The sequence below is a fragment of the Schistocerca serialis genome, chromosome 8 (genome assembly GCF_023864345.2).
Source record: "Schistocerca serialis cubense isolate TAMUIC-IGC-003099 chromosome 8, iqSchSeri2.2, whole genome shotgun sequence".
Classification (NCBI taxonomy): domain Eukaryota; kingdom Metazoa; phylum Arthropoda; class Insecta; order Orthoptera; family Acrididae; genus Schistocerca; species Schistocerca serialis.
The window spans coordinates 549,991,087-550,017,905 of NC_064645.1; the positions used below are offsets into that span (position 1 = coordinate 549,991,087).

At 41.3% G+C, this 26,819-nt stretch overlaps 1 protein-coding gene across 1 annotated transcript in view; it reads right to left on the bottom strand.

Moving 5' to 3' along the window:
* Nucleotides 1–1,547: 1,547 nt before the first annotated feature.
* LOC126416054 (uncharacterized) overlaps nt 1,548–26,819 on the bottom strand; it is a 75,515-nt gene continuing 50,243 nt past the window's right edge. Inside the window, exons 2-3 of the mRNA XM_050083527.1 lie at nt 20,115–20,198; nt 1,548–5,192 (exon numbers count right to left, since the gene is read on the bottom strand). Coding sequence (XP_049939484.1) covers nt 4,950–5,192; nt 20,115–20,198 — 327 coding nt within the window. The 3' untranslated portion in view covers nt 1,548–4,949. The remainder of the gene's footprint in view (nt 5,193–20,114; nt 20,199–26,819) is intronic.

Sequence of the window (26,819 nt, forward strand, 5' to 3'; positions counted from 1 at the left end):
CGAGTTCGAGTCTCGGTCGGGCACACAGTTTTAATCTGCCAGGAAGTTTCATATTTGGATTTTATTTTATTTTATTTTTATTTTTATTTCATCGGTAATATGAGAACACACTTTGATGCAGCTGATCTATTATCTCGTTTTGTATATTTTTCCTGATACAGTGATTTTTAGACTGTTCTTTTTTTAGCATTCTACAGATGAGGTCTTCCATAATGGGATCAAATCCAGATAATAACTCAATTATTTTTAGGGAATTACTGTGTTGTTGTCCAACAACTTGTTGCTTGTAGTTTGGAAAGCTAGACCACTTTTACCAAGCATTTTAGTAATTGCTACAATTCTTAGAAACACATTTCAATAATTTGTTTCAGTGCTAACAATTCTTTGACTGGCCACATATATAGTTTTGCAACATCAACCTTTGGTTCACTTCAGGCAATGATTTTTGGGGCTTGAATGTTTTTTGGAAATTTTGTGTGCTTTAAGTTTCACCATGGTACTTCCAACTTTTAAAATGTTGCAACAGGAACAGTAAACAGTTTTCTGAAGAGAGTGCACTAGCCAGTCTCAAAACTTGCTCTTTGTTGATTAAAATTTGAGTATAATAATCTGCACTAAAATGTCAACCAGTGTCACTGGAACAAAATTTGTAAATGTGCAGTAGTTTTAGTGGACGCTGTCTTACTAAATTCTTGGCCACAATGCTGGATCTGAACTCAAAGCCTGTAAGAATGCTTTCTATTGGTGTCACATTGGTGCATTCTTCTAGTGATGGTAGAGTCAGTGTGTCATCAGTCTCAACTGATTTCATTCATACATTGGTCGTCATTGTCACCCTTTGAAGATTTCATATTTTCTTTTATAACTATAATTGATGTTGGTATCTCAGTCAAACAGCTTTCCTTGACCACTACTCATTCTGAAAAAGGTGTGGACTTAAATTAAATTAAACTACAAAAAATAAAGATTTTTCCATCTTTTAAACAACAAACTCTCAATTAACATAGCTTAAAAGTTATATTCTGTGAATTGGCATACAAATACTTATTGCCTACACAAAATGTTTTTCACGTCCTGTGAATGAAAGAATGTACAGGGTAAGTGTCTTTTAATTGGGCCTGTCAGCGACTTAATTTGTCTTCCTTATGGTAAGTAAACCAATCTTTTCCTACATTGTTGATACCCCTAGCTGAAATTTCCGTTGTCTGAAAGTATAGTATCGTTATGTATGTGTTTTATATCATCAAATATTTCAGCACATCATAAATAATCATTAAAAAGAATTTTATAATTCTTGATTTTGAGATTTCATTCAGCCCAATTGTTGAAATATATTATTATAAAACACATTTTATCAAAGCACTGAACTTAATAATTGGCTTATATCAATAATTTAGAAAATTATTTTCAAAAACAAAAATATAAATTATTATACCTATACAATACAGAAAATTATTTTCAAAAACAAAAATATAAATTATTATACCTATACAATACAATCAGATTTGATACAATATTCTGTTGATTCAATAGACAGTCTTTCTGGATAAATTACAGATTTATTTTATTTAAAGATGCTTTTATTGTTTCAATCTGACAATCTATTTACAATAAACCAGTATCCATCAAACTAAACAACAGTTGGATTATACATGTACTTAAATTAAAAAAAAAGCTGCTGCTTGTTTTGCTGTGAGCCACATAATAGCTCACACAACTGTGAAAGTGGCATCTCAGAGGGAGCAGAGACCCTTTGCCATCTCAGTAAACTGTGAAAATCAATCAGACACACTCGATCGCACATAACAGACCACACAGCGAGAGGAGTTATCATAATTATGAAATTGTAGATAACTGACATGACAGAAACTACTCGCATGACTACAGCTTACTTTTTAGATTTGCAAGTTGTAATTTTTTTAAATGATTGAGTACGGAACATATCAACATTTTTCTCACACTTACAGCCAAAATTGTGGCACCCTGGGCAAATGTTTGGGTTGTCCACCTCTAGATCAGGCCCTGTTCACATCGGGCTGCTGCAGTGTCAAAGTGCAACATCCTCAGAGTAGCATGGAAATGGCTGCACGACAATTTCATTGAACAGCGGTTCGGCCATTCTCAAATCTCCAAAACTGACTGACACCTTCATTTCTTGACTTATAAAGACTAGTCAGGATCAGAACCTGAAGAATTTTTTTTCATTTTGTGCAAATCTCTAACTACCCAGTTCTTGTACGCGATTCAACCTACCTTGTTGGTCCACATACACGCTTTCTCAGTGAAGGGTATGAAAAACAAAAACATATAACAAGACCCTCCATTATCACAGTTCCTAATCGAACACTTTGTAGGTCCTTGGTCTTCTTTCAAATCATCACTTTTGCTCCATCTACCAGAAATTCCAGCCTGAGGGGCTGTAGCTCATATTTCATTCCCATTATGAGAACACAATAAGACATGTGGAACAGAATTGGGCTAGATTTTAAATTTTCTGCTACACCACCACCACCACCACCACCACCACCACCACCACCACCGACATCGTTATCAATGGAAAACTCAAATTCACTAGGTGGGTTTTCAGAGTTAGAAACTGCTCCACTAATGCCCTTATCTCCTCATCTGATAGTCTTCTTCTCTGTAAATTTTCCAGTTGGTAGAAAAGCCAACAGGTATGAAATAATGCACCAAAATACACGTGTTTCTCAGTAGGAGGACTGTTGAACAATGAAAGAATATCAATGCCAGTCAACAATAGCAAATGTAACAGATGCTGTGCAGACAGACATCTCATTATTCAAAAATTGCTTCTAACCACACACGTTTGCGGGGTCCTTATGAGAGGAAATGTGAACCAACACTGAAGACAATTCCAGAAGTAAATTTTTATAATTATTTTCCAAAATGATAAAAATCATGGATGGGCCTCTGAGGCCAATGGTAGTTTAAGGGTTGTTATTTTTTGTGTTTTCAGATTCAAACATGAGTGTTTTAATGTTTTGTGTGAGTTCAATCTATGGCATTTATGAGTTCACAAGACGGAATAGTGATGTTTTCGCGATGCCATGGGTCTAATGCTGTGACTGGCTAACAGTTCAAGCAGAGTGAGCAGCTGCCATGATGGTTTGTTTGTGATGCTAGCACACTGCATTTATTGGTTTTCGTATTTATACTTGTATATTATTATTTGTAGCTCAAATGATGAACCTCATTACAGATGTCTCAAAAATGCATCATTTTTAATAAGAAACAATAGAAAATCCAGGATGGAATAATGACAGTACTGATACCATATAGTGGAGATGTTGGTGTTAGGTCGCAGACAGAAATAATAGGAAGACTTAACAAGTAAGCTTTCACCAAAAGGCATTCTTTAGGATTAAACCACACACACACATATTCATGCAAGCACAAATCCCACACACATGACCACTGTCTCTGGCTGGCCTCGGCCAGAGTTGGGAACATTGTGAAACCAGACAGGTGTATGGACCAGAAGCATTACCACCACATTACTTCAATATCCCATGATACCACACACGTGGCACTTAATAGGGCAAGGGTTCACATTGTAACAGCATAACGACCTGAACATTGGTCGATGTTCTATAAGAAGTACATTGCACCGAAGGAAAAACACAAGGTACAGGAAGGTATGGTGTGGCCGTCCCAAAGCCCTGATTATAATCCTATTGAAATGGTCTGGAGTGTAGTTAGTCGACAGACATATCCAAAAATTTCACATAACAAGCAAGGAACATCTCTGGAATGTCATTTAGAATGTGTGGAATCATACAGACTCTCAATACCTATAAGAACTTATTGACTACATGCCTCAAGTTTGAGAGGTAGTCATTTAATCCAGAGGAGAATACTTTGATGAAAGTAAAGTGTAATATTTTTGTTTGTATTATACATGGATATGTGTATATAATTATATTTTTGGAGGAATAAAGCTTTGTTTGTGGTCATACTTTAAATATCAGATAACAGCCATTGTTTAATGAAATTAATGAGCGGTACTGTAGTTTTCACAAAAATCTAATCTATGAACTTATTGTATTACACAAAAGGATTACTCTATCTTTCACTTTTATTTAATGAATTTTGCAACGCGCTTTTCATATGAGATGTTTTATAAGCACCTCTAATAATGACATTGAAATCAAAACACCAGTACACAAAATAAATATTGCATTAATATAGCCGGAAATTATTTCTGCTCATAAATAAATTATGATACCTAATTTGTCCAAAGTAGAGATAAATAATCCTAACTGCATATGATGACAACTGTATGACAAAATGTTGATACAATTTGTTTAACGCAGATGAAACAAAATGTTGATACTATTTGTTTAATGCAGATGAAGAAAGAAGAGAATAATATTACTGTATTATTTAACACATTTAAGGAGGCATGATGGTTTTCAACTTTATGCCTGGATAAAAAATGTTTTCCACCGCTTTTCCCCACGCATGACAAAATGGCAATTCCAACAACTTCTAACATTCAGTACAGTATGAGAATTTCAACGATAATTACGTTCACACTAGCATTCAGACATAAATACTGAACTGCCAGTTTTTCTTTAGATTTCTTCTTTTAAATATTTGGACCAAACACTACAATATATTCACCAATTTTATTTGTGTAACATGGCATATAATGAATGATTGGTCAGAGAAGGTTCTATATACTACTGTGTGTATACAGCTTATTTGCACAGTCTGTTCACAAAGCTGTCTGCAAACAACCGATATTTGTAAAACTAAAATAAAATCAGTCCCTCAGATTCCTCCCCTCAGCCAACTATACAGGAAGCAATAAAAGTCCAGAACAGCAAACATTTCTATAGAATGAGCATCCATTAAAAGCTTCACATATAGAGTTCAGAATCTTGCACACTGTGGTCTCTCAGTCAAACACTTTTACACACTGACACTCAAACAGAAGGTGACTCTTCCTGTGTCTGTCGCTGCTGTCGGTGCTGCTGCAAGGTCGTAATCCGCTGTCGCAGCATGTCTGTCCACTGCTCCTCTGGAACGGTGGATGCCCAAGCAGGCACTGCAGTTGGAGGCAGGCTGAAGCCCTCCATGGCAGCTCGCACAGCAGCCGCTCCCTCTGTTCCCAACGCAATGTCCCTTGCTGGGCCGGCCCAAAGCTGTGAGATGCTGCCATTACTTGCCTGCAGCAGAGGAAAAGAATCACTGACACCAAATGATGATGCAAGCAATTATATTTGAGTAATGGAAAAAAATTATTGCTTTAAGTAATACTTTTAATATATGTGATATTCTTAAACAAAATCTTGGCACAATATTTAAAAAAATAACATAACTGTATACACTAAAAAAGAAATCTAGTTTGCCCAAATTCATAAAACAAGAACCACTAGAAAATATTACACCCCCAAGCTACAAAGAAGTTATACTGTTATTCTGGAAAGTCATATGAGAATGGAAAAAGAGAGTCTACCAAATTCCAAACATCACAACTTGTAGAAATGTACAATTTCACTGCCTTCAATTTGCACATGATCCTGCACTACTGGAAAATGATGTGAAAGAGGCTTAACATCAAACTGAGAAACTAGAAGTCTTAGCAACAAAAGTGGAACTACAAATCTCATTTTGGAAGGTGGAATTCTTGATAACTTTATTAACTGGACCCCCCCCCCCCCCCCCCAAATCCCCCTTCATTCAAATAAAGAATAATAAATAAATTAAAGTTGTAAATAATGGGTTGTTTCAATACGGATATCACAGTTTTAAGGCTTGCATTTATTTACATTCAACTTACAACTATAAATAATACATCGAATGAAAGAGCAACCCTGACAGTTTTTCTTACCAGTGTTTGATGTGAGCACCATTCATCACACAGCACACATCAAGTCAATATGTGAGTTCTTCCCAAACCCTGATCAGTGTGTCTGGAGTAGGCCTAATTGTCGCAACAACTGCTTCAATTCCGTTTCTTAATTCAGGTACATCAGCTGGTAGTGGAGGCACAAACACACGATTCTTTACGAACCCCTAAAGGTAAAAATCGCACGGTGTCAAATCGGGCTGACATGAGGCAACGGGAAACAAGCTCTGTTATCCAGTCCCTTGTGAGCACTCCAGTGGTCAAGTATGTCATCATTTAAAAATTGCATACTGAATTAGGCCACTGAGGTGGAGCACTATCTTGCTGCCAAATATAGTTCTGTGGTTCAGCTTCTTCCAATTGAGGAAAGAGCCATACTTCTAGTACATCAAGATAATGAACACCAGTTATAGTTGCTTCACCAGAAAGAAAGAAAGAAAAATGTCTGATTTAGCCAACTTTCATGCAACTGCACGATCTCATGGGGATTTGCTGACCCCCCCAGATGCACTCATTATGTGTGTCCCCATTATCAATCACGTGAAATGTCGATTCATGATTGAAGGTGACACAATACAGAAAATCTTCGTCAAGCAGCAACATTTCGTTTGCTAAGTTGGCAGGTAAGCTGCGGCCTGTAGGCTCTAGAGTTTGCAGTAACTTAACTGTAAGGCCATAGCTGTAGGCATCTCCTTAAAAGTTTCCACCTTTGCTACTGAAACTTTCTAACAGATGACACGAAAAAGAGCATGTGCACAACAAAAATCAAACAATGGAAAATCCAGGATTAAATGTAACAATACGAGAATCGCTAGTTGCTACTCACCATATAGCGGAGATGCTGAGCTGCGATAGACACAATAAAAAGATTCACACAATCATAGTTTTCAGCCGTTAAGGCCTTTGCCAGCAGTAGACACACACACACACACACACACGTGCACGCGCAAGCGCAACTTGCACACACATCTGCAGTCTCAGAGAGCTGAAACTACAGCAGGTGTGTGTGTGTGTGTGTGTGTGTGTGTGTGTGTGTGTGTGTACTGCTGACAAAGGCCTTAATGGTCGAAAGCTATGATTGTGTGAATCTTTTTATTGTGCCTATCGCAGCTCAGCTTCTCTGGTATTGGTATACAACAAAACTGAGTTGCTCTTCCATCTGATGTATTAATTATAGCTGTCAGCTGAATGTAATAAATGCAAGCCTTAAAACCCTGATATTCATATTAAAGCAACATGGTATGCTCTAATGTCATAACTTGGAACACAAATGGGGGAGCATTAATACAGGGTGTTGTAAAAAGAATGACCCGATTTCGAAACTCCATCTTTATTGATAAAAACATACTACAAAAATAGGATAAATTGCATAACACTTACAAAATGTTGAAGTTTTAGCTATGTTATTCCAAATACTCTGTGTGTCCACCAGCAGCAGCACAACAGCATAAAGATGATAGCTAAATTCATCATAAACTTTACACAATGTATCTGCTTTTACAGAAGTTAAAGTGTCTGTTATTCTGTTCTTCAGTTGTTTTGTGTCAAAACGTAAATGGGGACATGAACATACTTTCCTTCACACACCCCCTAAAAGATAAAGAACATCAAGTGGGGCCATGTCTGACATTCTTTGAGGCCAAGTGTCTCAGGATCCCGTACACCCCATCCAGCGCTGAGGTAGAGTGTCATTGAGAAACTGACATATGCTGTTGCACCATCGTTGTGAAACTCTATCGAGGTGGAAACTGAAGTCACTGGAGTCCTCCTGAAGTTGTAGAAAAAGCCAATTCTGCATCACTGAAGACAGCTCATTCCAGTCACAGTGTTTTCCTCAAAAAAGAAGGGCCATACACTTTTTCACGAGAAATGGCACAAAAACCATTCACTTTTGATTAGTCTCTTTCGTACTCGATAATGACATGAGGGTTCTGGAATCCCCATATACACATGTTGGTTAACTTTACTGCTAACATGAAATATTGCTTCGTCACTGAAAATTAACTGTGGCAAAAATGTATCACCTTCCATGTCCTGTAGCAGGGCATTGCTGAATTCAACGCATTTCCTTTTATCACCAATTGGTAGAGCTTGCACTAATTGTGGTCTGTATGGTTTACAGACCAAATGACACATTAACACTCACCCGATAGTCGTATGAGGCATTGCCAGTTCTCTGCCTGCTCTGCAACACATTAAAACCCCCACCCTAAAAGCACTAGGGTGGAGGATGCAGAGGGACAAAGGACACATGCTAAAATTTAGATCAAATGATAAGACTGGGACCCTCATGAATAAAATAAATCAGCCAATGAGGCACTGTCAGATTAAATTAGCGGCATCGAGTCTGGTAACCGAAGATTTCGTCGCACGGCAGTCACAGTGGGACAGTGCATGAGAATATGGGCTGCTGTCAATTGGGCACTGTGACACTGAGGCAGGTCTTCACAGTGCAGGAAGTAGCCATGGGTTGTCCAAGTGTGGCCGTTGCGGAGTCAGCAGAGAACCACAGAGTCCCTGTGAGAGGCCCGCATGAAAGAGTGCTACACATTCGTAGTCTCCTTAATGGTACGCAGTTTGTTGCGCGTACTGAGACTATGCCATTCCGTCTCCCAAACCCAAAAACCTAGTGGCGTAAAAATGAATGCAGGTCAGTTATTGGAATCCCAATCTGCATAAGCGGTTTCCATGTAAAACTTCCTGGCAGATTAAAACTGTATGTCAGACCGAGACTCGAACTCGGGACCTCTGCCTTTCGCAGGCAAGTGCTCTACCAACTGAGCTACCCAAGCATGACTCACGCCGTTTCCTCAGGAGGAGATGAGATAATGGCAGAAGTACAGCTGTAAGGACGGGGTGTGAGTTGTGCTTGGGTAGCTCAATTGGTAGAGCACTTGCCCACGAAAGGCAAAGGTCCCGAGTTCGAGTCTCGGTCCGGCACACAGTTTTAATCTGGCAGGAAGTTTCATATCAGCGCACACTCCATTGCAGAGTGAAAATCTCATTCCAGTTTCCATGTAGCCCGTCAGCAAGCTCGTTGCCTGGGATTCCGACGTGTTCTGGGGTCCACACAAACATCACTGAATGACCGGACCATTCGATGGCATAGATGGACTCCTGGATGGTCCCTACCACAGGATGACGAGAGTAGCACTGGTCAATAGCTTGTAGGCTGCTCAAGGAGTCAGTACACAGAAGAAATGACTCAACGGGGCACGAACGGACGTGCTCAAGAGCAGGAGATATAGCCACCAGCTCTGCAGTGAAAACACTGCAGCTATCAGGCAAGGAATTCTGTTCAATACGCCCTCCATGGACATACTCGAAGCCGATGTGACCATCAGCCATCGAGCCGTCAGAGTAAACCACCTCATGGCCTCAGTACACGTCAAAAATAAAGAGGAAGTGTCAGCGGAGAGTCGCGGGGTTAACTGAGTCCTTAGGGCCATGTAAAAGGTCCAGGCGAAACCATGTCATAGGTGTACATCATGGTAGTGTACATGAGTGGAGCTCAAGCATACGTGGTAAAGGCAAGGACTACAATTCAGATACAAGGGATCCACACAAACACCACTGAACGACCGGACCATTCGACGGCATAGATGGACTCCTGGATGGTCACTACCACAGGATGACGAGAGTAGCACTGGTCAATAGCTTGTAGGCTGCTCAAGGAGTCAGTACACAGAAGAAATGACTCAACAGGGCACGAACGGACGTGCTCAAGAGCAGGAGATATAGCCACCAGCTCTGCAGTGAAAACACTGCAGCTATCAGGCAAGGAATTCTGTTCAATACGCCCTCCATGGACATACTCGAAGCCGATGTGACCATCAGCCATCGAGCCGTCAGAGTAAACCACCTCATGGCCTCAGTACACGTCGAAAATAAAGAGGAAGTGTCAGCGGAGAGTCGCGGGGTTAACTGAGTCCTTAGGGCCATGTAAAAGGTCCAGGCGAAACCATGTCATAGGTGTACATCATGGTAGTGTACATGAGTGGAGCTCAAGCATACGTGGTAAAGGCAAGGACTACAATTCAGATGGAAGGGATCGGACGCGAGGGGGACTATGGCAGGCACCAACTTGGACACGGAATGTACGAAGTGACAGGAAATTCTGGATAAAAATCAAGGGCAGACCTCCGAGACCCCACTCGTATAATGTGGCAAGGATATGATGTCGCCAGGTGGTGTCATAAGCTTTTCGTAAATAAAAAAAGACGGCAACAAGGTGCTGGCATCTTGAAAAGGATGTTTGGATGGCAAACTTGAGGGACACAAGATTATCAGTGGTAGAGCGACCCAGGTGGAAACCGCCCTGGCAAGGAGCCAGTAGGCCACGTGGCTCCAGGACCCAACCCAACCACCAACACACCATACATTCCAGCAGCTTACAAAGAACGATGGGCCAATAGCTATCCACATAAAGTGGTTTTTTGCCGGGTTTGAGCAGGGTTTGAGCACTGGTATGATGGTGCTCTCCCGCCAGTGCGATGGAAAGACACCATCACCCTAAAACTGGTTTGATCTTTGCCCAGACTTGGAAAGGTGATGTATGGTGCCCAATGGTCAAGACATATCTCTCCCAGCACTCCTGTTTCCATCATTTGATAAGCTGGTGAATGTGGGCACGGAGCCATTTAAAGGCTATGAGGTGCTCCAGAGAAGGGTGCAGCTTACACCACTGCAGAGCTCGCTGACACTCCTTAGATGCCTCGGAGACTTCTGGCGACCACCAAGGGACTGTCTTTCATCGGGGGCACCCTAAAGAACGAGGGACCACATTTTCTGCTGCAGAAACGATTGTTGCAGTTACCTGCTCAACCACCACATCGATGATACCATGTAGGGGAGATTCAACAGTGACAGCAGAGGTGAAGAGTTCCCAGTTTGCCTTGTTTAAAGCTCATCTGGGCAGGCGTCCGAGGGGCCAGACACTGGGGCAGACAGGAAGATGGGGAAGTGGTCACTACCACACAGGTCATCATGTGCTCTCCAGTGGATAGATGGGAGGAGGCCCGGACTGCAAACCGAGAGATCAATGGCCAAATATGTGGCATGTGACACACTGAAATGTGTGGGGGCACCTGTATATAAGATGCAGAGGTTGAGTTGTGACAGTAAATTTTTGACATCTCTGCCTCAGCCAGTAAGCACGGTGCCACCCCAGAAGGGGTTATGAGCATTAAAATCTCCAAAAAGTAGGAAAGGTTTAGGGACTTGATCAATCAGCGCAGTCAATGTGTTCAGGGGTACTGCACCATCTGGAGGAAGATATACGTTGTAAACAGTTATTTCGTGTTGTCTTTAACCTGACAGCCACAGCATCAAGAGGTGTTTAAAGGGGCACAGGTTCACTGCATACTGAGTTCAGGACACAGACACAAACTCCACCTGACACTCTATTATAGTCACTATGGTTTTTGTAATATCCCCTATAGCCGTGGAGGGCAGGGGTCTGCATTTCCAGGAACCAGGTGTCCTGAAGGGCAATGCAGAAAGCAGGTGTAAAGCTTAAGAGTTGCCGTAGCTCAGCCAGGTGGTGGAAAAAACTGCCGTAATGCCATTGGAGGAAGACATTATCGTGAGGCTGGGAAGGCATGACGTGCGCAAGGAGGCAGGTTATGCCTCAAGGTCACCTGCTGCCACCGATTGAGTATTTGTACATATTTCTATCGCAGATGAGGCATCAGTGAGATCCAGGTCTGCAGGGGATGCTAATATCTCCACCGCATCCTTAGATGTGGAACTGATAGCGAGTGGTGGTGTTGGGGCCACAAGAGGTTCCTGTTTTAAAGCAGATTTCACTGTAGTTTGCTTGCACGGAGAACTTCTCTGAAGTAGCTTCAGGCACAGAGGAAGACCGTGAAGCTCTTCGTCTAGCAGCTTTGAGCTCCTTGAGCTCCTGGCGAGTGTCCGCCAAGCCATTAGAGGAGACCTTGGGAGAGAGGGCCCCAAGGGACCCCTTCCGCACGAGAGGAGCCGGAGGAGGCTGTTGCTTCTCCGGCAAGGAGGAGGGGACCAATGGCCCCTGCATTTGGGGGGAGGGAGGTCTTGCTCCCGAAGTAGGTGCTTTGGGAGCAATGGAGGAAGATTTGCCCCCTACCACCAAGGGGACGGATGTATTCTGGTGGCCTGGAGGGGCCACTGTTCATGGCACAGAGTGAGGAACCACTGGCACTTGGGACGGCGATGATGTAGTAGCTGCACCATATGCCGACGTCAACAAAATGGGGTGTAATCTTTCAAATTTATGTTTAGCCTCTGTGAATTCAACCGGTCCAGGGTCTTGTACTCCATGATTTTCTGCTCCTTTTGGAGTACTGGGCAGTCGGCGAGCAGGGGGAGTGGTGCTCTCCACAACTGATGCAAGTGGGAGGTAGTGCACATGGAGTATCTGGGTGCAGTGGTCGTCTGCAGTGTCGACATGTGGCGCTGGAAGTGCAGCAGGAAGACATGTGCCCAAATTTTCAGCACTTAAAGCACTGCGTAGGGGCATGGACATATGGTTTAACGTCACAGCAGTAAACCATCATCTAGACTTTTTCAGGCAATGAATCACCCTCAAAGGCAAAGATGAAGGTACTGGTAGCAACCCTGTTGTCTTTGGGTCCCCTGTAAACATGCCAGATCAAATGAACACGCCTTCGTTCTAAATTGGCGTGGAGCTCGTCATCAGCCTGCACGAGGAGATCATGATGGAAAATGATCCCCTGAACCATGTTGAGGCTTTTATGGAGAGTAACTGAAACAGGAATATCACCCAGCTTGTCACAGGTGAGTAATGCTCAGGATAGGACTGAGGATGCTGACTGAATCAAGACTGCACCGTTTCGCATCTTGGACAGCACTATCACTTCTCCAAACTTATCCTCAAGGTGTTCAATGAAAAACTGAGGCTTCGAATATAAAAAAAAAGTCCCCATCAGTTTTGCTACAGACTAAAAACTGAGGCGAATATGGCTGTCTCCGTTCTGTAGCCCTACTTTCCTCCCATGGTGTACTGAGGGAGGGAAACGATTTAGGGTCATACCTGTCGGCATTGCATTAGATCTTGCCCTTCTTAGAGACTGCTGGTGCCGCATGGTCACCAGCAAGAGATGACTTAGACCACATCATTGCGGGTCATTCGCCCTGATGCCACCCACTCCGATAAGGGGCTCTCCCCACGTGTGCCACCCAGCCACAGCAAATGCCAACATGCATGATGGCCATTGCCGGGAGTCCTGATGCCCCAGGAAGACAGGCATCTACTCCTTGGCATACATGTCAAGTTTACAGCTCATGCATCAGCAGTGTGATCGCTGTGTTGTCAGGGGGCTACCCCCAAATGGGTACATGATGGCACCACCACAACGGCTGGCTACCATGCTGGATATTGGGTACGGAGAAATCTGATATTGTCATGGGGGCAAAAGAGGGCAGGAGACAATGGAAGAAGATGACATACCCCGGAAAGTGTCCGCACCCAAATAGTTGACTTGCAGGTGGGGATGCAAAGCGATGACAAGAGATTCAGGGGATCGAATCTGAGGGCACTATGGATAACTCATGCACCACGTAGGGCAACCTTTCCCATATCACCTGCACTTCTGTAGAATTCTGAAAGTGGCAGGTCAAAACAAAGAATGGGACCTGAACTCATAAAGCCAAAAAGTGAGAGACTCCTTTTAGTCGTCTCTTACGACAGGCAAGAATACCTCGGGCCTATTCTAACCCCTGGACGCGCAGGGGGATCAAAATCTCTGTTCTCGGAGGTCCTAATTCCTGGCAATTTTCTTTTCTGTACCCAGAATAAGATTTTCACCCTGGATTGGAATGTGTGCTAATATGTAACTTCCTGGCAGATTAAAGTTGTATGCTGGCCCGAGACTCGAACTTGGGACCTTTGCCTTTCGCGGGCAAGTGCTCTACTCACTGAGCTACCCAAGCATGACTCATGACCCCTGTACGCAACTTTACTTTTCTGTTAGAATTTAAAATAGATTGAACATGAAAGCCAATTCCCAAACAGTAAACAACCAAATCCAACAACAAAGTGGTGTTTGTGCAAATGATTAAACTCAAGTATGTCTACCAACACGGTCACTTTATTACAATATAAATGAGGCACTGAGATCCATAAGGGCCTAAAGCATATTGCCATCGATCCCACATTTAAGTGAATATCAGAGAAACCTGTGATACAGTTTTTCATGAATTTTCATGTATGCAATGTGGGCCTACAGCACAGATAAACCTGACACACACACACACACACACACACACACACACACACACACACAAAGAAAACAGTGAACTGGCTGGGCTTAAGAAGTGCAATATTAAGTAAATATAAAACAGCCGTGATACATTGGTTATAGAATATGAGCCATGTGGTGAGAATACATTACTGTCATAAGTAAATGTGATGAATAGTGAGAACAGGTGATATACCACATACATATCTCACAGAAATGAAAAAAACAAATAAATGGGTGTGAATTGTACTACAGCAAAGGAATTCAAGAGTCAAAACTTCCAACACCGAACGTAACATAAAAAACATGTGTTTTGTCATAGTATAGAGAAACTGTGTGATTGTTAAACAGTTGCATTCATTTGATGCAGCTTATGTGACAAACTATTATAATTTCATCATTTCCTCAGGAGTGATCAAATTCACATGAACTCCTAAATTTAGCAAGGAGGCGTATCTCACTCACTTATCAGGTGTACAAATTAGATGCATTGGTAAGAGATTCCTATCATATGATATATGTACTGTCATTAATGCCATTATGATACACCGGACCTGTTTATCGATGGAGGATTCGGCTGACTTGTCGCCTTGCCATCAAACACTGCAATTCCTGTTCGAAAGCCACTTCCTTTCTGCTGTTAATAAAGTACTTGTGCAGAATCAATTGTCATTATAGGTTCTTTCCTTACACCTAACTTTTGCAAAGGGACATTATGCCATGGCACAGACACAAATTTGAATACAGTGAACAGCAGTGAAAAATAAAAAAATGTAGGCACACGAGAGGTCTAAATACGGCTCGCACGCTTGCTAGTCCAACACTGTGACCATGTAACCATGACATTGTCGCTCTCTCAGGTCGCTCTATTTTGCAGTTCTTTTCCTTGGGCCGTTCACTGTTTCTATTTTGCTTTTTTTCACATTTCAGTACACTTGTAACGCCAGAAATGCATATCCTCCTATTTCCACCTATTGCACTGCAATTTTTTTTCCTTATTCTGTTACCTGAAGATATAACATTTCTGTGTCTTTGTATATTGCAATTTTTTTTACTATTTGTATATATACGCATTTATGTCGATGTATAATTGGTTTGTTTTGTGAATATTATTTTTATTTATACGCTGGGTCTGGCCTAGGGAAAACTATGCTATCGAATGAATACATCGATAGGTCGTGTGGAGAACCAAAGTGTTTAGGATCTTTGGTAGTGTTAACTCAGTCGCGTGGAGCGCAGGCAGAAGGAGAGTCTGGCTGGAGTAGTGCAGAGGAGCATGTGTGTTGTGAGATGCTCCCGCGAGTTGCCTCGCTTTCGGGGTTTGGCAGCATGTAATTGCGCTCGAATTGCTATGATAGTTTCTGACACGGCGTCGCGGACGGGAAGCATTAGCTGGTGCACATCAAGAGCCCGTTTCGCCTGGTGACCGTGTCGAGAAGAAGGCGCGCCAACATCCAGCTTCTGCAACAGTGACGGCCTACAATGAGTGACTGTCGTCACCTGCTCGACCGACGACTGCAAACCTTCAATCAAGCAACAAGAAAGACTGGAAGCACGTAAAGTTTTAGAACTGTATGGCAGACCTCAGCTTGTAAAATTGTTGTATCACAAAATTACAGCAACTTAGCATGAACCTTTGTTGCTCATTGTCCCAATTGCATTACCAAGCAGGGTCCCTTCCTTTTCCGAAATGAACCCGAGTGTCGTTGAAATTCAGATGCCAGCATTAAAGTAATATCATTACATTTCACTTCTTTAATTTCAAAGTTCAGTTAAGGTATTCATAGCTGGCTACAATATTTAGATTACAGAAGCACAAATTAAGAGTGCGAGTTTTGTTAGCATATTTTAGCTTACCTGTGACTGCAGCTCAGCTTGGTACGTGCTAAATTTTACTATTGTTAATTGTTCAGAATCATTTAGTTCAAGTTCAAAGTTAAATCTCTTATTTCTAAATTGTGTAGATTCAAGTAGCTTTTGAAATGATTGTTGAGGTAGCACAAGACTAACTGTATTTTACTGAATTTCGATGTGCTTCAGAAACAAAGCTCACTATTAATTTCAATCACTAAGTTAACTTTCAATTTTCCGGTTTTATTAATTCTTTTGCTAAATTAAGTCAGAGTGTAGTGAAATTTATTTCTTCTGACAAACTTTCAGTTTTCACACTACATGTGTCAACCTTCAGTTGCCATGCTTCTAGTGCTAGTTATATGTGTAATAACCTTTCTTTTTCAGTTACTATAGTAATTGTCCATAGGACTGGCGACCGTAATTTCCCCCAAATCTCAAATATCTAATTACCACTTGTTAATTGTTAACGTAATGGCCGCACATTTACTTCCTTTATTAATTTTAACCTTTTCTCAAAATCAATTTCCACCAATTTCATTTGCATTTTTCCTTTCATTTAGATGTAACCCTTTCCTCCCTCTTTACCGACAGATTAACTTTGGTGACGATTGCTTTTCCCAAATTTCCATTAGGTACACGCGGTTTAATTTTTCACTGTCATTAAGGTCGATAAGTGAGGGGGATGTTACACACTGTCTTCCTGTTTTCATGCTTGATCTGTGTTCAGGTTTTGACAGACTGTCAACTGGGCCCTCTTACCACAAAATCAGAGGGGCGTGCGATGGGGAGTTTCCCTATTCAGCGCCTCAAATGGATTACTGTATGATAAAATTCATAACTTAATATACCATATCTTATTCAGACGCATGCAAAATGGATTCAGAAACATTCAAAATGGGTTTACTCTCAGTACAGCTTTGACATATACTGACATCTCATATGATTTTACTAAGGTATGTAGTGAATGACTTGGCATAACTGAGGAGTGTGTTATCATCAAGCAGGATTTACGCCGAGCGAACGGGGATAAAAGTCTGACACAGTATGCTGTCACCTGGTGGCTATGACAAACTTGTGCTTGAGTGCCAAGGGCTAGCAGTGCACATCTTGAATCGTGCATGTTATTAATCAAATCTGTATGTATTTGGCCCGTAAGGCAATTACGTCACACGAGTTATGCATGTTTTAAGCAGCTATTGCACATGCACAACTGAAGGTGTGTTGCGACCCTATTGACAAGTTTCATGGAGTACAGAGCAGCAGCAGCAGCACGGAACATTTAGGTGCCATATCTTTCAGATTGCAACACCTATGTCACGTTTAACGTCATCCAAAGAAAACTAACCAATAAATCGGCAAGAGGTCGGAAGTTAGGGTGTTCACGTGCTCTTGTGCTCTTACACAGCAGCTGACTCTGAATACAACCTAATAAAGAACTCACAGCACAGATTCTGGAAAGTGCGATCAACGACAAAAGCAGTAGCAACTTTTTTCCATTCACTGCTAGGCAAACTTAATAAAGGAAACAAAGTTATTGCAATTTTTCTAAATTTCTCTAAGGTTTTTGATTCCGTGGCTCATTCAGTATCTTAATGCAAATTAGAAACATACGGTATACAAGGAGTGGCACTAAATTTCTTAAATTCTTACTTCCGAGATGTTATAAAAATGAAAGGTCCTAAATACAGACTCTCAACTGTGAAGTTCCACAAGGTTGTGTGTGCGTGTGGGAAGGGGGGGGGGGGGGGGAGGGGGGTTGGTTAGTTCATTGGTTGGGGTCATCGATCCCATAATCTAAGGTGGCCAGGGGAATAACAACACAACACAAACAGCACAGTCCAGTCAAGGGGAAACAGTCCAGTCAGGGAGTCAAAATGGGCAAATAAAGATGTAAAAGGAACATCAGGGCAGCAGGAAAAGGAAAAAACAAGAGGGGGATGGGAGGAAACGACGAGAGCAGGGGCACCCCAGAAACACTAAGCACACTGAGGCACCAGTACAACCACTGACCCTTCCTGATCACCACACCATACCATGATCACAACACAAAACAGAGAACACCAGGGAAAGAACACACAAGAAAAGGCGAAACAAAACAGCACAAAAAAGCAGACAAAATATACAGGAAAAGAGCAGTGTGTGGGAGGGGGGGGGGGGGGGGGAGAGTGAGTCTGGCCCGTATGGAGGCAAGGCCAAGGCCTCCGTAAGAAATGCCAATGCCAACCGAGCAACTGCAGTTCCAGACAGTAATTCAAGGACTTAAACCTGGGAGGACAGATCACTTTCGTGAAGAAAACCTAGGACAAACTTAACCACGCAAGTGTCGTCCGCTAACAGCCAGTACAAGGAAGGTGGAAGAGCATATTTAGGCATATTTAGTGCGGAGGGCCAAAAGGTGGGGCAGTACAGCAAAATACAGATCACCATGACAGAGGGCCCACAGCTACCAAAGGGGGGAGGGGTCAATCTAGGATGGCCGATACAGAAAGGGAAGAATGTCATGTGTTGGGAATCTCCTTAATTGCACAAATTTTATTAGACCCCCTGCCCCCACAACAGTCAGTCCATAATTAGCACAGATGGATTTGACATAAAGCTGCAACTCCCCCCCCCCCCTCTCCCACAACAGGAGGGGTTACAGAGAATGGGGGTAGGTGGCCACCAGCCCTGCCAGATGATCAGCTAACTCTTTATCTGGGATACCTACGTGGCCAGGAACCCAAAGGAAATCAACCGAACAAGCAGCATTGCCAGGTTCGGCAAGAAGGTAATGGGTGGCAGAGACCAAGGGTAGCAGGAGAAACACGGAGTGATAGCCTGAAGGCCACTCACTGAGACCATACACAACGAAACTCTGGTGAGGGAGGGCCATTTAATAAAGCAGAGAGCCCAATAGATGACTCAATTTTGCTGTAAGCACCCCAGATGTGGCAGACAAGAGATGATGTTCCAATCCAGAGGGAGATGTGAGGTCATATCCCACATGCATAGTGAATTTAGAGCTATCAGTGTAAACACCAATGGCATCCTAAAACTCTAGTAAGGAGAGCAGAACAAACAATGGAACACCACTGGAGTGATGGAAGCTTTCAGATCCCGGTGCTGAAGAACTAACCAAGGAGGAGTGGCCAGGAGAGAATGTGGGGAATAGGAGAAGGGAAGACAGAAATCGTGCCAGAGAGAAGCAAGGTGAAGCTCAACCACCAAACCCATCCGAGGGCAGTCAGCAGGCAGCTGATGTCCCAAAGCCACCATAGAGTAGAATAGAAGTGGTGACGATCTGGGACCACTGAACCAAATGGGGAGGGTTCCTGACGTCAACCAGAAGACTATCAACAGGACTAGTGAAAAGCCAGTGGTGGCTAAATGGATACTACAGTGGTGAACCAGGACCAAAAGGAGCAGTGTGGAAGGGGCAGCTGATCCATACACTTGACAACCACAGTCCAGGCAAGACAGCTCTAATGTCCGATAAAGGAAGAGAATGATCAAATGATCAGAGCCCCAAGAGGTGTGGGCAACAAAGTGAAGGAAATTGAGTTTACAAAACCAGCCAGCCTTCAGAATGTAGATTGGGGCAATTAAGCAAGCTTGCTGTGAAATAGATGATCCAAGAAACAGAACTGGGGGACCATAGTCAGGTGTTAGGTGTCAAGATAGAACTCCGGATCAGGACAGACTATAGTACAATGACAGAATTGCACCACCCTTAAATTAAGGGGAGAGAACTGAAAACCATGTGAGAGTGTGGAAGCACACTGGATGGGACCCTGGAGCTGTCGTTCTGCAGAGTCCAGTGAATGGGAGCTAGCCCAAATACAGAAATCATCACATACAGTGCAGGGTTGAGCAACCAGGCAGAGGCTACAAGATGTAGTGCCAAATGAGTTATCTTCCTCCTTTCTAGGTGAAATAGTAGTAGCTACCTACGTAACACTGATTATGCAATGCTTGTGTTCCAGTCTTGAGCCAAAATAATTTTACTGTGATGATTCAGAAATGTTCCAATGTGCAGTATTGCAATAAACACACAGTGCAATAATGTATCTACTATTTCACAAAATTTGCTAATAGGTGTTCACATGTCAATAGGAAAACAACAGCTATTAGCGAGGGAATCAATAAAATTTTCACATTGGACTCACTTGTGGCAATAAATCTCTTGACAATTCTATTTCCGCATCACCATTCTGCTGCTCAAACCATTCAGTGTCACCACCAAAGGAGTCCTGCAAGGATTTAAAGTAATTAATGTTTGTCACACACACAACAAGCAGTTATACGCAAATCATTAACCTTACATTTTAAAAACATCATTCATTACGCATCATTATTACATGTTCCACAAATTTTAGAAAACACTGTAAACTTCATAGCCAATTGTTCAAAATGTAAATAGTTTAAATTATTAATGTGATTTTAAAGACATTATAATGTATAAACCAACAATATTTCAATACTGGAACCTCTGTACTGAGTAGTAACAAAATTAATTTATATATTTTTCCAATATTTGTATACTTCTCATATCACTGTTAAAAATAAAATATTAGAAAATTTTGAATAATTTTGCGTTTAACGAAATCTTTATCTCAAATGTGTCCTTATGTCATAATTATGACTTTGTGAATTTTTGTTTCCTCATAGTAAATCAAGATCAATTGAAATTGTAACAATGTAAAACTTACTGGTAATTCAGAATACAATTTCCATCTGCTGAGGGGTGTTTGCCGATTTGAAACTTCCTGGCAGATTACAATTACTTGCCAAATGCAGTCTTGAATCTGGCTGGGAGTGGAAGGTTGTAATTTATATAAGGGTCCATTTGAGCTCAAAGGTTACTGGGGTTTTTTTTTTTTTTTTTTTTTTTTTTTTGGAAGAACTGCGGCGAGTTGAATTTGATGTTTGTACTAGTAATGTAGTAGATTTGTATTAGTCACCAATGCATTATTTGGAATTTTGATGCTGTTTTTAAATGATGAGTGAATATATATACATGTGATGTGAAAAACTGTGTTCTATTCCATAGTTTGAGCTACAACATGGACTTCTCATCAACATAACTGACTGCCGATAGTAGGTATAGCAAAGAATACACACAGCCACTAAAAACACAATGATTTAATTACGATAGTTGGAACTTAAATAAAGCAACTATTTATTCACAACTGATACAAAAGAGTCACATGTTTGCACCTGTTACTGTCCTTCAACATGGTCACCAGTGTTGTGTAGAACCCTTTGCCAGCAAAATGGAACGTGTAGTATACAGTTAGCAGAGCCTGTTCTGTTGATGGTGCGAATGGAGCGGTCTACTGCCTGTCGAATCTCTGGAACAGTTCTGAAGCGAATGCCACGAAATGGTTCCTTATCTTCAGAATCAAATCAAAGTCACGAGGACTTAAGTCTGGGGAGTATGGCGGATGGTACAGTACTTCCCAACCTCATCGACTGGACAGATCAGCTACAGCTTGCACTGTATGCGCCCGCACATTTTCGTGCAAAATGATGGGTGGGTTAAGCAGAAAGTGTCGCCGCTTCTTTCGCAAAGGTAGTTGCAGGTCATGCTCCAAAAACGAACAGTAATACTGTGCACCGACGGTCTGCTGTGGAGGAATGTAATGCATTAGGATAACGCCACCACAGTCGTACACGAGAATCACCATAACTTTCACCATACTGGGGCTCTGATGCACTTTTGACTTTCACAGCGACCCATAATGACGCCATTTGTTGGATTGGCATTTCAGTTTTGGCTCGTACGATGTGGCCCATGTCTCATTCAGTGTTACAATACGGCATAAGAAAGCACAGGGGGGCAATCTTCTGTACTATCAATAATAAAAGCAAGATGAAGGTGATAGGGAAGTCAGCAGTTTGGCATCCCACCCACAGCTGTATCACCCCTGATCCATTAGTCAAGAGCGCCCACTATTCACCAAAGTGCGACACTCAGTTAAGAAAATCTGCGAGGGCAGAAAAGAGGCAAACCGAATCTAAAAGTGACTAAAACATAGGTAAAGAGGGATGAAAGACTAGCTTGGTCAAGGAGGTAGGGTCAAGGATCCCCTAGACCTGCAGTGAGGCAGACCCCATTCCCAACCACCCTGACCCTGTTCTGGAGGTAGATTATAACCTTTCAATGGAGAACAAAAATCACTTTCACTGAGAACCAATTCCATCACCCATGAATCGTCTGCCAATATTAGGAAGCAATGAGTCTGCAAGTCCATACTTAGCACAGAAGGCCAAAAGGAGGGGGCATTCCAACAATATATGAACTATACTCTATATAAGGCTGCACAACTACATTGTGGGGTAGGCTCATTGCTCAAAAGACCAGGCGCGACTCGTAATTAAAGGCTCTGGGGGGGAGCCGCCCCAAAATATATGTTAAAGTAAATTTCGCAAGAACGTATTACATAATTTAAATTATCCAGACGAATTTCACATATTTCCCATTCCGATTAAAATAACAACGGTCAATGTTTTTGGAACTGTTTGTATCAATAGATGTTTTCCGTACGGTTAGTAGTGTTTAGGCTGTGCCTTGGAACGTCCGTAAGCTGCATGTAGTAGCGGTTTGGGGGGCGTGGCTTCAACGTAGTACTGCTCTTTATGGGCGACCCGCAGGCTCAGAGCTTGGAGTCTAAGAGTGTAATAAAAGAATGTAGAGAGGCCGAAACTTCGCTATCCAATCTCTGTCTCTGCACATCTCTACTACACTTCGATGCGTCATTAATTGACATTTAGTATTATTGTTTTGATAATGTTTTACGTAGTTGTTTTGTTTCTGCCATTGGCTATTTTATCCACATTTAGAATAAGTTTGCAAATATCCCACCAGAGTGCACTAGACTACAGCAACATAACAGTACTGCCATCTAGTGAGAGTTTCATAAGTGATTAGAGGACAAAGCGCACAAAATTTGTCCCGTTACTTTACTTTCCTTGCTTGCTGATGCTGACTGCTTTTGTTGATACCGTGTGATATTAGCAAGTTTCTTTTTAGGAGTGTATTTTGCAAGATTTTAGTGAGTTTTACTTGCTTGTGAATATCTGCGACATACCGCGAGTGTGAAACCAGAACAATATGAATTCAGTGTGCAATTTAATAGGCCATAGGATGAAAGTAAAAGAACTTGGTGCACCCAGACCCGATCTAATGATCAATCAAGAACAGAAACAATGCAAATCTAGGCAAGGATACAAACGCAGTTTTAATAGAGCAATGTACAATGCAGCTGAGTGGTTGTGTGGTTGTGAAGTGAAAAATGCATTTTTCTGTTTCGCCTGTCTTCTTGCAAATAGTACTGATAGCGCCTGGACTAAAACTGGTATCACTGACTTAAAGAATTTTCACGCAAAGGTGAAAAAACATAATCCCAGCGAAAAACATTTAAATGGTTTCATTGAGTTTTCAATGCTAGGGAAAGTAGACATTATGTGCCAATTAGACAGTACTTACTGCCGTAATATAAAGATATATAATGAAAATGTATTTAAAAAAATCAGTATATTCTGGGTAAACTGATAGACTGTATTAAATTTTGCGGCAAATTCGAGCTTGCCTTATGGGGCCACGACGAAACAGGAGATTCCAAAAACCCAGGAATTTTTCGAGGATTAGTCAGACTGATGGCACAACTGGACTGCGTCTTGAAGCAGCACATTGAGAGATCAGAAAACCGTGTTTTCTTAGGCCTATCGAAGACAATTCAAAATGAACTCCTGGAATCAATTTATGAGGTAAATATGGCAGTTGCACGGATTGCTCATGCCACCCAATCACAGCACAAGACCTGTGACATCACCAAAGCATCCCAGTATCGTCATGCGAACTTGTAAACTTCGAGCTTTGGAGGTAAACCACAATAAACGCCCTAAGTTTAGAACTGAAAACACTAAAAATATTAAGCAGCTGCAAAGTTAACATTCATCACATTAAAGATCTCTCCGAAATGCGTCTTTTCATATGATTTGCTGCAAAGTGTCAGAAAATGTAATGAGGACATATAAAAACACTAACTAAAGATTTTAACTCGAAGTTAGCTTCTAATGATATTTAATACCTGATTATAGAAGATACAGCACGTAAAATTATGGGTAGAGAGTGATCTGCCCACCCCTCTCCCCCTGAATTCTTAGTTGTTTATGTCAGACTAATCTGTAGCGTAACCCGAGGTCTATGTTGGCTCCGATCGATAAATGCTGCAGCCTTCCCCAGTATAGTAACCACGAGCTGTGCCTGCAAAAGACAATTATGGATTAACCTTGTATGATCGATGAAGAGGCAACATAGGACTGTTGATTCCTTCCGGGAGAAGTGGAAGGAGGAGCACCATGATGTAGTAATCTCCTTGGTTGTGCAGAGTCTATTAGCTAGGGAAGTAGCCCACCAGATGCCATCCATTTCCGGAAGGGCAGAGATTTTGTGTGCACCCACAAATCCACACCTGGTGTTAGCAAAGCGAACAGGGAGTGACTAAGTGCTCCTCTACCCAGTTCATTCTCTGGGGTACCCATATGACTTGGAACCCAGAGAAAGACAATTGAGTAGCCAGTATAAAAAAGGCCAGCGAGAGGGTCATGAATAGTGGTGACCAAAGGGTGCCAAAAATAGCATGCCAGTAGCCTGGAGATTTCATCTTGAGTATTAATAAACAGCTTCAGCTGTATTTAGTCCTTGATTTTTTTATCACTACCGGTTTCAAGGCACGAAAAGCCACATCTTCAGTAGAACATTTGCATAAGAATAAATCACGAAGGAATAACCACCCCAAGACATCCACTGATATGATAATTTTCTAAGATTATTTTAAGATTTTTAAAATTTTTTAAAAAGCCACAAAATACTTTTACATGGGAATATTCAAATATTTGTACACATGTAACTAAAACATTAGAGCTAAAAAAGCTCAGAACTTTGCACACAACTTTCGTTGTCAATCACAACGAAACACCGCAAAAAAGATGGTATGTCACTGAATGAAACAGCCGGATTATAATCCAATGCGGTGGATGGGTCCTAAATAAATTATACCATAGTGATCCATTGGTAAGGTCAAATAAATTAAAAACTATTAAGACTTAATTTGCACCTAGCTTGAAAAATGAAGAAGTGGTTGCTACAAAAATAGAGAAATGTTCTACCTGGACACAAACCAGTCAAGTAAATAGCTACTGACAAAAGTAGAACCTGAAAACTGTACCAGAAATTTTATAAGTGTGGTTTTCAGGTTCTACTTTTCCATCAAGTTGCAACCACTTCTTGGTTTTTCATGCTAGCCGCAGATTAGGTCTTAGTAGTTTTCAATTTATTTTCATCTTACCAATGGATCACTATGGTATAAATTGTTTGCGACCCATTGTAGCACTTACAATGCCTCTCGGTGTTAATAAACCAAAATAGCTCCCAAATTAGCTCCCATGCCCTCGAAATATAAATTCAGAAAATGTCCCAAGCCCCTCCACAAGTAGTAATTTACAAAATAGAAATAACAGAAAAATAGAGGGAAATCTATAGTAGAAAAATAATAGAAAAAGAAACGAATTTTAATCATAAATTTTGGAAGCATGGGAGGGGGGAAAATGATAGAAATGGTTAAATTATTAGTTATTCTTATATATGAGAAAATGAGTATTATAGTCACAGAACGTAGGTCTTGAACACCAAATATAGCATTTACTAAAGTATAAATAGACATACAATGCAATTATGATACTCCAGTCTCTATTCTCTAGTCTGTTCGAAGTCAATTAGGACGTACAGCTTTAGGAAGCAACAATAGGAGCTTTATTAAACCAGGGCACAAGAATAAATCGCGACGAGATTGTTTTTTTGGAAGCATTAATTTCAGATCAGAATTAGAACTTTTGTCATATTAGAGAAACGGGGAGGTGATCAATAATCTCTCTGACTTTAACGTCACTTTGTGTGAAGATTTAAATATTTTACGGAATTAACGATTTTTGGACAGATTCGGACTTTGTATTGTGATAGTGGAAAAGCTTTACTTCACGCGACTAGTAATCACAGTTCGTGACAGTTTATGGATATTAAACGGGAACAATCTTTTTATCGAAAGTGACAGACCATTGTTTAGTAACTCTGATATTGATGGGATTCCAGATTAGATACTTATTCAAAGAACCCCTTTGAATGCGATCGTGTGAATGAACTGATTTATTAATAATTATTGTTAAACAAAATAATGTGTTAATTTGAAACTGACTATTCGTCTTGAACTTTACTTCGATTTAGGTTCATAAATAATTAGGTTCCGTGATTTTCACCAAGAATAAACTGCAGACTAGTAACTGAAACAGGTGAACGAGAATCTATTGAAAACACTAGCATTAATTTACTTATGGTTTTTTCCTTTGGAACAATACGTGTAGTGACTCACTGGGGTTAATTTAAGAACTAGCCGGGATAAAACAAAACCCCTCAATACCAGTCAATGTACAGATAAATTAACATTCCTACTTTCATGCAAGATATGGAAGTAGGGATAGAAAAAAGGGTCGCTACACCATCCACCATTTTGAACTGGATTATGGCTGTTTTATTCAATGACATACCACCTTTTAGAGATGTTTTGTTCTAATGGATGATGATTGTTGGGTACAAAGTTCTGAGCTTTTTAGCTCTAGTGTTTCAACTATCTGAGTACAATTATTTTAATATTCTCATGAAAAGCTTTTAATAGTTTTTTTTTAATTTTTTTAAATGTTAAGATAATTTTAGAAAATTACCATATTAGTGGACGTCTCTGGATTGTTATTCTTGTTATGCAGATGTTCACCTGAAGATGTGGCTCTTAGTGCCACAAAACCAACAGCAATCT